The sequence below is a fragment of the Manis pentadactyla genome, chromosome 1 (genome assembly GCF_030020395.1).
Source record: "Manis pentadactyla isolate mManPen7 chromosome 1, mManPen7.hap1, whole genome shotgun sequence".
Lineage (NCBI taxonomy): Eukaryota > Metazoa > Chordata > Mammalia > Pholidota > Manidae > Manis > Manis pentadactyla.
The window spans coordinates 234,036,625-234,048,065 of NC_080019.1; the positions used below are offsets into that span (position 1 = coordinate 234,036,625).

Here is an 11,441-nt window from a genome sequence, read left to right on the forward strand (position 1 = left end):
AAAGCAAAAGGTGGTGTATGGCGCAGGCCGTATAGCAGTTTGCAGGTCGTGAGGGCTCTTCTGCACACAAACCTTTAATGACAGGAAGATGATGAGGACAATCAAAGGCACTGTCGGGCATCAGCACAGGGCAGGGCGGGGGCCCAAGAGGAGCAGGGATCTGGAGGGCATGCCCCCCTCAGCTAGCGCTGGGCTCCTCGCGCCTGGGTTCTCCACGTTCCGCCCTGGAGCTGTGCCTTGCCCGCACAGGGAGCAGGCAGGACCTGAGCTGGTCTCCCCAGAGGCTGTTGCAGGATGGCTTGGCAGCTCCAAGGCTGCCCACAGCTTCCTACAAAGTGCCATGTGTGGGCTTCGGGGGATGCTGAGTAGGTGCCCTGACAGATTGGCCGCCTGCACCCAAACAGGCTGGCTGCCCCTCCTGGCATCCTTGCCCAGTGCCCTCAGTCCGCTGTCCCCATCTGGGAATGGGCAGCTAAGGATCCTATCTGAGGAGCTTCGCGTGGCTTTCCTAATTGGACGGTATCTGCCAGAGGGATGTTATCTTTGACACTAGCATTCCTTCCCTGCCTACCTCTCCATGCTCCTTCAACTCTAATAGCCTGGTAATAACTGCTCCCATGGAAAGGGACTGGGGTGCAGGTGAGGGTCCCAGGCTGTGTCTGGGGGCAGAGCAGGAAGGCCTGCTGCTAACCAGTGGAGGGATGCCCAGACTGCTCCCGGCCCTGGAGTGGTCCTGAGACGCAGTGTCTGAATCTTCAGCGGCTACTTCTCCTGTGGCTCTGTCCGCACAAGGGAATCACGAACACAGAGATGTCGTCATAGGACACCTGCCCTTCCTCTGTTGGACCGTCGTCCTTCCCCTGTGTGCTGTGGATCAGCATTTTGGCCAGTTCTGAGAACCTGTGGGGACCATCCTGCAGATGCACTTCTGGGCCAGAGCAAAGAGGCAAGGCCATACCTTGAAAAACTTGCTACACAGGGCTGAACACTTGGGGACCCAAGCAACACAGTCCGGTTGGGGCCAGGCAAGCTGCAAGCCAGAGAGGACCCACAGCCACCCTCTGGAAGCTCAAGACAGCCCCACCCCGGCTGCCCGCCCGTCATCAGTGCTGTCCCCGCAGCTGTAACTACTTGGTGTTTCTGCTAGCCCCAACCCAGGCCCAAGCCGGGCCCTGGCAGCCCCAGTACCTGTGTGGGTCCTCTCGGTTACCAGGGAGGAAGCTCTGTACCAGCCGTGCCACCTGCTCATTGGACAGGACGTCCCAGAGCCCATCAGTTGCCATAACAACCACATCCTCCTCCTGCAGCTCCAGCTGGTCCATATCCAGCACAGTCACCTGCAAGTTAAGCCGGAGGATCCCTCAGCGCCCCTTGGCCTCCGCCAGCCTCACCGTCTGCCTTTCTGGGGAGATGGAAGCTGCTGTGGGCTCTTGCCCCCTCACCTGAGGGACAGAGAGCAGGAAGGGCTTGAGCTGAATGTTTGTGTCCAGGACTCTGAGCTGATGGTCTCCCAGGCCCCTGGAGACAGCCAGTGTTCCCAGTAATCGAGCCTGGGGAGAAGGAAGTGTGAGGTGACAGCAGATGCACAGGAAGGCACACAGGTGGACCGTGGCCCTTGGGTGCCCCGGGCTGAGGAAGAAATATCCTAAAGCCTTGGAGCAGACCCTGCGACCCCAGCCACAGCCCCCAGCGAGGGACAGCAGAATTCCCAGCTCTGCAGGGGGCAGTTTAAGAGGGATTCTTGGAGGGGGCCATTCACTGACCTGTCTACCCTGTCCATGGATCAGTGGGTACTTGAGATCCGACTTCTCCACACACTTGTAGCTCCTACCAGGAGCAGACCCGGCATCAGCCACCTCATCTCTCCACAACACAGGGCCTACCCTGCCCAGGTGGAAGGGGGCTGCCCCAGGGCTCCCCTACTGTGTCCTCCAACCCCACCTCACTCACCAGCCACTCATGTGGTGATCCCTGAATAAAACCTTCTGCCCCAAGTCATCCCCCTTCAGTCGCCGAGGGAACTCCAGTCGAGTGAACTCACCAGCCAGAAGCTCGGGGTAGACAAAGGCCTGGGGGTAGGGAGGCCATGCTCAGATCAGGCTCCCCCTGGTGACCTCTGGCCTCCCCCTGCCAAGGGCACCTACCAGCTGCTGGATCCTCTGCCGCTCCGTCTCGGGGGTGAACTCAGAACTCAGGGGCTGGACCTCATCCCTCCGTACCAAGATGGCCCTACAAAAGGGCAGGAGGAGAGAGAGAGGTCTGTGGGGCAGCCTCCACCCTCACCCAGGGCCTCCCTCCTGCTGCCTCCTCTTCCAGCCCCCAGGAGCCAGTTCTGCCCATGCCAATTCCTTGCCCAAAGCCCTCCACGACTGCTTATGGCCGGCAGGATAACAACGCTGGGCCTGGCACCTGCTGTCCACCCCCTGCTCTCCACATGGCAGGTGCACAACTCAGCCAGTCAATCCTCCATTGCCGTCCCTCTACTCCAGCCCCCTTTCACTGTCCCCACTGTCCATCCCCCTCCAGGGCTCACTCACCTGCTATCCCCGGCGTTGGCCACATACAGCTTTCCCTGCAAGGACACAGCCACCAGGGCTGTGCAGCCACCCACCTGGCCTGAGGCCTCCAGCTCCCGCCCGATCACCTCATCCTGGGGCAAACCGAGACTGTTTTAGCTGCTGCTTGTACTGCCACCATACCACTCTGTCCCCGATCCCCACCCGTCACTTCACTTCCCCACCAGCAAGCCTGCCAGTCCTGGCCCAAAGTCTAGCTATGACTCCAGGATCCCTGTGGTCAGGAGAGCTGGGTGGCCTCTTGGGAGGGAGGGAAGTCCTACTGAAAACTGAGGAAGGGAAACCAGTCTTGCACAAAGGATGACCGGGGTGTGCAACAAGATGATGCAGGTAAAATCTAGAACACAGGAGGCGCTGGATAAAGGGGAGGAGTTAGGGTGACCATGATGGTCAGTACCAAACAAATCAGTCATGTCCTCCCAATCCAAAGATCCAGGGTGACCACTACCATGTGCAAGGATGCCCCACCCCACAGGGTCCCTCAGGTCCCTGGGCCAAACCATTCCCCTTCCCCAGCCAAAGGCCACACTCACACATTCCTGGAAGGCGCTCTCCAGAGCCCCGATTACCAAGTCTTCTGCCCTAATGCCCTTTTCTTCCACAAACTGGGGGTCACTGGGGCAGACACAGTGGCCGCTGAGGTGCATGGGGGGCTGCATGGCCACCATGCCCTCCACTACAGCCTCCAACTGCCGGCGCAGGCAGGAATGCAAGGTGTTGGCAGCCAGGATAGCTGCAGCTGGACCACCGTGCCCATCAAACAGTGCCCAGTAATGGCCTGTGAGGAACTGCACAGGAAGGGCCTGGTGTCAGGTTCAGCCTGGCTTCCTCAGCCGTCCCCCAGCCAGCCAGGCAGGCAGCACTAAGGGCAGGAACCCCAGCGTGCAGTCCTGGCCCCAGTCCCAGCCCCGGCCTGCAAGGGGACTCAGGCCAGTGGTGCTCACCTCCTCTGGGCACAAGTTCAGCCATTCCTGATTCTCTTCAGTCCCGAGCTCACATCTCCCGATGCACAGCTGTCCACAGGCTGCCTGATCCTCATTGAACTCAGATTTCTCTGCATTGATGATCCTGAGGTTGGGAGGTGATCAGTGACTCTAGGGACCCACCCATGTCCCTATGGGCAGAGACGCAGCTGATGCACAAGGGGAGGAGCCCTCCTTCTGGAACTACCCCCACGCTGTCCTTGACACACACCTGCACAAACGCGGTGCTACGTTTCCTAACTGTCCAGTGACCTTAGGGCCGAGGCCAGGCCCGGCCCCTCTGGAGCCTACCTGTGGGCTGGGCCACCTGGGGAGATCCGGAGCTCCCTCGCCTATCTGCCGCCCTAGCTCAGCCAGAATCTCCGTCCCATACAGCGTAGGCCACAACCCAGGGGGAGACTGGGGTAGGAGTGGGGAGGTATCTCCGAAGTCCACGACTCAGAATCTCCCCAGTGTCCCCTGCCCCATCTTGGGAGCAGCAGGGGTTCAGGTCGTTCCAGGCAACCCTCTTGGGGGAGGCTGGAGTCCCAAAGAAAAGGCTGAGGTGGGACGGGGGACATTGTCAGGAGTCCGCTGGCAGGACAGTGGGAGCCTTCCACAAGTTGGGGTCGGGGCCCCCCCCACTCGGCTCAGCCTGGGTTAAGGCAGCCCAGGGCCCCAGGCGGGCTCGGCAGAGGTCCGGGCCGGGGCTCCGGGGCGGGGGTCGCCTGGGGAGGGCACTCACTCGGCGTAGCCTGCGTTCCAGGGCAGCGCGCGGCCCCGGGCTGGGCTGCGCACGGGCCGAGCATTCGGGCGGCGCGAGGCGTCGGCGGCGCCGGGGCCCGAGCCCGAGCCGCGCAGGAAGCGGGGCCGCCGGTAGGGCACGGGGCTGGCGCGCGGTCGGGGCGTCCGAGACGCGGGGAGCGGGTCCCCGGGCAAGAAGCGGCGCCGGAACCAGCCGGCGGACATGGCTGGGCGGCGCGGGGCCGGCGCGGGGCCCGGGCGGGAAAGGAAGCGGGCCGGGGGCGGGGCGGGGGCAGGAAACGGGCCGCGGGCTGGGGGCGGGGCCGAGGCCGGAAGCGAGCGGGGGGCGGGGCGGCGACGCCCCCAAACCCCACCTTCCCGCCCCGAGCGTGGGGGTAGTCTGGGGGTAGTCTGGGTGCCGTCCGGCTTGACAGGCTTCATAACAACCCTAACCAAACGCCGTTTCACCCCCACTTTTCAGGCAAGATAATTGAGGCCTAGAGAAGCCAAGACGCTGGCCCCGTAACACGCAGGAACCCGAGGAGGCTGAATGTTCATCCACGGAGGTGGAGCGCGAGGCTTGCAGCGGGGAAGATCTGTCCTCCTGGCCCCCGCACCCAACGAGGCCACAGGGGTCGCTCAGAGCACACCCCGGGCCTCCAGGCTGGGTCAGGGACCTGGGCCTCCTGCTCCTGGCCCAACCTTACGCAAGGACAAGACGGGGACAGGATGTCCTTGGAGGTGTCAGACTGACACACTGAATAAGAATCTCAGAGCACGGTGTTCCCTCGGGTGGCCTCCGTTCCTCACCCACACGGCCTGGCACCCCTCCTCCCTAGATGGGGCTTGGAGGCCACCCGGGCTTCCTCATCCCCAGATATGGCTGCCTGCCTTTGGGGCCAGTCTCCCAAACGGCTGCCACTCCGTAAAGTTGTTCTCTCTGGACAAACAGCAGGATCCTCACCAGGGTGAGTTACTGATGGACAGGAGGAACCCCTGGTCCCCAAAGGGCTCTAGCAGGTCAGAGTTCAGACCTGATGCTGAGGGTGGTGAAGGGCTGCCATCTGTGCTGGAGGCCAGAGGGTGCAGTCTCTCAGCCCCTGCCTGGCTCCATCAGGGGAGTGGAGGGAAGGGGGGTGTCAGCAGCAATGTGCCCCCTCACATCTTCACGTTAACAGGGTGCTTTGTCACCCTTCTGTCACTTCAGCCCAGTGCCCCTGGGTGCTCCTGTGATTTCCATCTCATCTCCTAACAAGGACTCTGAAGCCACAGAGGGGAAGTGCCGATGCCCAGGGTTGTGCTGTTTCCATTATGATGATGCAGCTGACAAAACCCCCCCGCCACACACAGCGCATTTCTCTTCCCCTTTCCTCCTCCAGGAAGACAGGCTTGGCAACTCCAAGTCCCTGAGGCTCCTGGTCCAGTGCCCCCTGGAAGGGGTCTACAGGAGAGGTCCCTCCCTCTGCCTTGCTCCAAAGCCCAGTGCATGTTCACTAGGCCATACTAATTTGGGTGGCCAGCCCTGTCCCACTGGGAGTTCCCTCTGCCCAAGGGGGAATGTTCTTGGGGTGTCCAGCACCCCTCCCCAGATGACTCAGCTCCAGAGCAGCCTGGAAGCTGATTTCTGGTGTGAGCCAGTCCCTGTGCTGGGTGCACCTCACTAATGGGGTGGGCTCCCCTATGGTGATAGTGGAAGTCCTGGTGGACAGAGCTGGGTGGCTGGAAGGGGTGGGGACAGAGTCAGAGAAAACTTCCCAAAGGACACCTGAGCTTTGAACTGTCACTGTGACAGAAATGGACCAGGTACCCAGGGTGAGGCAGACCCAATTCAGTCTGTGGGGTCACCTCCTCAGACACGCAGCCAAAGGCTCAGAGGCTTTTAATGTCTAAAAGTAGAGGAAACAATGTAAACACAGTCTGTTTTCCCAACCCACTGCTTGAACGTCCCTGGATGGGTTGGAGGTCCTATCTTCTAAGGTGTATTCAGAGCAATTCCTGGAAGCCAGACATCACAGGTGGTCTGTTGCCAGGTTAGCTGTTTTGTTTTCAGAGCCACATAGAGCCTTATCCTCCCACCCTCCCGTTCCAAGGTGGCCTGAGGGTTCCTTCAGTGTCACCCAGGCTCCCAGCTCCCAAGGCTCCTGGGAACCTCTGCTCTCACATGGATCCCAAGGCTGACTCTCTTACTCCCTTATTTTGTTGAAGCACACACTCGAACAACTTTCTAAGAAAGGATGGCTAGAAAGTGAGTCCCTAGATCCTTGTAAGTCTGAAAGGGTTTGTATTCGCCTTTGCTTTTGATTGACATTTTGGCTAAGGATTCTAACCGCTCTGTTCATTGTCTTCTGACTTGCTGCTGCTGAAATCCAGGGCCCAGCCCCTTCCCAGGTCTTGGGATTGGCTCCTGGAAGCCCTTTTTTCTGTCTCCAGAAGCTCCCAGGCTCTGTCTGTGGTGTCTGAACCTGTGAGCTCCTCGGGGTGGCCCTGTCTTCATTCCTGGGCTGAGCCCTCTCTGGGGACCACGCAACTCCTCTGTCCACAGTGACACCCTTCTCCCACTGCTAGAATGAACCCAAGTTTGCCCCTCCTCACCAGCTCAGCCAGCTTGTGAGGTGGGCGAACAGCAAGCTTAGAAAAAAGAAAAAGATTCTTATGCTACATTTTTTTTTCACTCCCAATGAAAATAGCTTTTATTGAGTTCTGTATCTGTTCTTAACAAGATTTATTTAGATTTTTAAAATTGAATACTTTTGCACAACTCAAAATTCAAAAGGTATAAAGTGTATCTAGCAACAAGTCTCCCCTACAACCATCCCTGGCCGCCCAGGTCCCTCTGTGGAGACAACCAGTACTACCAATTTCTTGTGGATCCTTCCAGAGATGTCAGGGGTATTTTGTGGCAATTCAGGTGCACATGCTCATGCACACATGCACACACACACACACACACACACACACACACGAAATAATAAGTGTTGACAAGGATGTAGAGAAAAAGGAACCTTCATGCACTGTGGTGGGAATGTAAATTGGTGCAGCCACTATGGAGAACAGTATGGAGGTTCCTCAAAAAATTAAAAATAGAAATACCATATGATCCAGCACTTCCATTTGTGGGTATTTATCTGAAGAAACCATCATCAATATCTCAAAAACATATTCACACTTCCATGTCCATTGCAGCATTATTTACAATAGCGAAGACATGATGGGAACATCTTAAAGTGTCCAGTTTTTTGATGGATAAAGAAAATGTGGTGTATACATGTAGTGGCATATTATTCAGCCACTAAAAAAAAAAGGAAATTCTGTCATTTGTGACAACATGGAAGGACCTTGAGGCCATTATGCTAAATGCAATAAGTCAGAGAAAAACAAATACTGTATTATCTCACTTATTTGTGGAATCTTAAACAAACAAACAATAACTAGATACAGAGAACAGATTGGTGAATGCCAGAGTTGGGGTGGGGAGTGGCAAAATGGGCGAAGAGGGTCAAAAGGTACAAACTTCCAGTTATAATAAGTCCTGAGGATGTAATGTTTAGTGTGGCAACTATAGTTCATATTACTGTACTGCCTATTTGAAAGTTGCTAAGAGAGATCTTAAAAGTTCTCGTCACCAGGAAAAGGAGATTCTAACAATGTGTAGTTGTTAACTAAACTTACTGTGGTCATAGTTTCACAATATTTAAGTATGTCATTATGTTGTACACCAAAACTAATACAATGTTACAAATAAATTATATCTCAAATTAAATTAATTTCAAGAACTTGATCTCTATATAAAAATCTTTCTTCCCTCCTTTTCTTTAAAGTCAAAGTTTGATTGCATACTTTAACACTGTATCCTGCCACCTGAAATTTTTATAGAAGACGTCTACCTTTTTGTATTAGTCCTTGAAGAGCTGCCTTTATTCTTTGTTAGGTTTGCAGAGCAGTTTCGGCAAATGTGTACACTTTATGTAACTAGGCCCCCAGAGATGGACATTTAGATTGTTTTCAGTTTTTTGCTTTATAATTTTTTGTGTGGGCATATTGGTAGGATCAGTTCCTAGTAATAGAATTGTTGGGACAAAGTCATCTGTTGTTCATAGTAGCACTACTCACACTAGCCAGAAGGAAGAAATGACATGAATACCTGTCACCTGGATGAATAGAGTGCAGTGGCACAAAGCCATAAAAAGGAATGAAGTACTGATACATGCTCTACAATGTGGATGAACCTCCAAAACTTTATGCTAAATGGAAGAAGCCAGACACAATAGGTCACTTATTTCATGCTTCCATTCATATGAAATATTCAGAATAGGTAAATCCACAGAAACAGAAAACTGACTGATGGTTGCCAGGGGCTGGAGGTAGGGGGGAATGGCAAGTAACTGATGAATGAATACAGAGTTTTATTTTGGAGTGATGAAAATGTTTTGGAACTAGATGAAGGTGTTAGTTGCAAAACAATGTATCGAATTGTCCACTTTAAAATGACTAACTTTATGTTATGTGCATTTCTCCTCAATTTTCAAAAGGGGGGCGTACACATTCATAATTTTGTAGATATTGTCCTACGTGAAGGTTGTACCAATTTACTCTCCTATCAGCCTATTTCCCCACTTCTTGACTATCAGTTTCTTATTAAAGCTTTAAATTTTTACTAACAGGACAAAAATAAATGCAAGTTTACCTTGATTTCCATTCATCTTAGTAAGAGAGGAAAGTCAATTTTTTTTACAGATTTGAGAGTATGTCCTTTTCTACGGATGGTTTGTTTACACCCTTTCCGAGTTTTCTAGTGGATCATTGTTTTTTTTCTTATTGATTTATGAGAGCTCTTTATATATAAGGGAAATCACCTCTTTATTTTGAAGTTGCAAGTATGTTGTTTGTAGCCAGGTGCAGTTTGTTGTTCATGTTTTGGCTTTGACAGTGTTTTTTTTCCATATAGACTTTTTATTTTTAATGTAAATGAATTTATTGATTTTTTTTTATGGTTTCTGGGTTTGGTGACATACTCAAAAGGTTTCCTCCACTCCAAGATTCTACAAACTCCTTCCTTTGTATCTTTAGTATTTTTATAGTATTCCAGTATTTTCATTTTTTTAACATTTAAATTCTTTGATCCACTAGGGGGTTAAAAAAAAAGGGGATGTTTTAATAACTTCAATGGCTCTTCGTGTTAATAAACATCAGAAAGAAAGGAGGACACAAACTGCTCCTGGGGACTCCGTTCCTCCCTGGATTCATTGGAGGAGCTGTGAGCTGCCTTCTCATCTTTCTGCCTGAAACCAGATCTTAGCTGGAGATGGAGTCTGTTTTGGGACCCTGCTGGCCCTTGGGCTCCTTGCCCGCATACCAGGCTCTGAAGCTGAGCAGGACTGGGCTTTAACCTCAGTCTCCTGAGAGGTTTTCTTCCCTGGTGAGCCCTTATCACTGAGGTGTGAGATACTGACGGAGGGACGAAGGCCACTGCAAGGCACTTTTAGAAAAAAGAAAAAGATTCTTATGCTGCATTTTTTTTCACTCCCAATGAAAATAGCTTTTGTTGAGTTCTGTATCTGTTCTTAACAAGATTTATTTAGATTTTTAAAATTGAATACTTTTGCACAACTCAAAATTCAAAAGGTATAAAGTATCTAGCAACAAGTCTCCCCTACAACCGTCCCTGGCCACCCAGTTCCCTTCTCATCCTCTGACAGTTCCAACGTTTTGAGTAAAGGAAACTAAGGTTCTTGGGGATAGTCACTACCTTGTGACCTTGATCAAATCACTTACCTCTCTGAACCTCACGTTCTTCATCTGTAAAATGGAGACAATAACACAATCCTCATAGACTGTCATGAGGATTAAATAAGTGTGCGCAGCATGCATAAGTGTGCAATGCAGACTGTTCATATATTTATTTGGCAAATATTACTGAACACCTACCAATGCTGGGCACTGTTTTAGGGGTTGGAGATACAGCAGGGTCAACACTTAGCTACTGGTGGAGGGAAGAAAATAAATAAATAAGCAGGTAAATTTATGCATCAGAAAGCAATAAAAAGAAAAAGAATGATAGAGGGAGGGGTCAGCCAAACAGCAGGGAGACCCTGAAGTTAAGGTAGTCACAATTTTTCCAGTGATGGGCACTTTTACAGGGAATGAACGTAACACTATCATTACTCATTAATCTGTTTTCTTGAGTAATTCCTGTTTCCAAGAGGTCGAGGATTTTATGGCTCCGTGGAATGCCAAGTGCCCCCACGGAGGTGGCCAGGTCTGAGAGCTGATGTAGCTGTGGCTGTGTCTCTGGCCTCATCTGGCTTCTAACAGGGCTTAGAGCAGAGGGGGCTCACCTAGGAGCTGTTCTCCCGAAGGCAGGGGAGGAGCACGTGAACAGGGTGCTCAGGCTGGGGGCAGGCACCAGGTAGGCCACACACTCGGTCATCAACCTCAGCAACTCCAGCCTCCAAAGCTGGCCTCCTTGCCAATCTCCTCAACCAAAGTCCCGAGACAGACTCTGACTGGACCAACTGGGTCATGTGCTCATCCCTGCTGCAGTCACAGTAGGGGGCTGATGCCAGTTGGTAAGGCTGTTGGGTTACAGAGCCAGAAGTTCATTAGGAGTTGGGAAGTTCCCCAGACTTAACAAACTCTAGCCCGCCTTCATTCAACCTCTGGGCCTTTGCACATGGCAGCTCCGACACTGACCTCCAGGTGTTCACTCAGATTTCATCTCCTATTGGCCCTTAGTCTGCGCAGCGCCCTTGCCACCACACTGTTCATTTTTGCAGGCTGCCTGCTAGATGGTCAGTCTGGTCTCCCGCCGTTGGTCAGGGACTGTGTGCCAGCACTGCTTTGGGGTACCGGGTGCCTCGCAGAGGGCGTTCAGGAACCGTGCCTCCGGAAAGGGGTGCCCCGCACGCGCGCGCGCGCACGCACACACACACACACACACACATATGCCGGCCACAAATGGGGGTCCGCGCCGATCCCACCGCCCTCGCAAACCCACCTGGGGAGCGCACAGACTCCCCACAGCACGCGCGCAACCCCCACAGACCCCGCTCCCCGTCACGGAAGGGCGCGCACCCGCGCCGCCCCACTCCCGGCCCCTGGCCCAGCCGGCCTCGGGCGCACGCTGCGCGCACGCGCGGCCCGAGTCCCGCCCCGCCGGCCT

General features: G+C 53.6%; 1 protein-coding gene and 1 long non-coding RNA gene across 4 annotated transcripts; one reads left to right on the top strand and one right to left on the bottom strand.

The window, feature by feature from the left end:
- Nucleotides 1-56: 56 nt before the first annotated feature.
- On the bottom strand, nt 57-4,564 carry PPM1M (protein phosphatase, Mg2+/Mn2+ dependent 1M). 3 transcript variants are annotated; one of them, XM_036878407.2, is made up of 10 exons: nt 4,284-4,564; nt 3,521-3,644; nt 3,110-3,364; nt 2,538-2,650; nt 2,145-2,229; nt 1,951-2,069; nt 1,764-1,827; nt 1,443-1,550; nt 1,189-1,337; nt 57-928 (listed from the first exon to the last, which is right to left on the bottom strand). In XM_036878407.2, exons 1-10 carry the CDS (start codon nt 4,505-4,507, stop codon nt 817-819), a joined length of 1,353 nt encoding a protein of 450 aa, XP_036734302.1. In that variant the 5' UTR covers nt 4,508-4,564; the 3' UTR covers nt 57-816. The 3 variants fall into 3 exon arrangements, with proteins under 3 accessions (XP_036734302.1, XP_036734300.1, XP_036734303.1); XM_036878405.2 differs by having other exon boundaries at nt 57-900; nt 4,284-4,561; XM_036878408.2 differs by lacking the exon at nt 1,443-1,550 and having other exon boundaries at nt 57-900; nt 4,284-4,563.
- Nucleotides 4,565-4,727: 163 nt separating this feature from the next.
- Nucleotides 4,728-8,042, top strand: LOC118908640 (uncharacterized). Its single transcript, XR_008992071.1, has 2 exons — nt 4,728-5,250; nt 5,490-8,042. It is a non-coding gene; the product is annotated as an uncharacterized LOC118908640 (long non-coding RNA).
- The last annotated feature ends 3,399 nt before the right edge of the window (nt 8,043-11,441 follow it).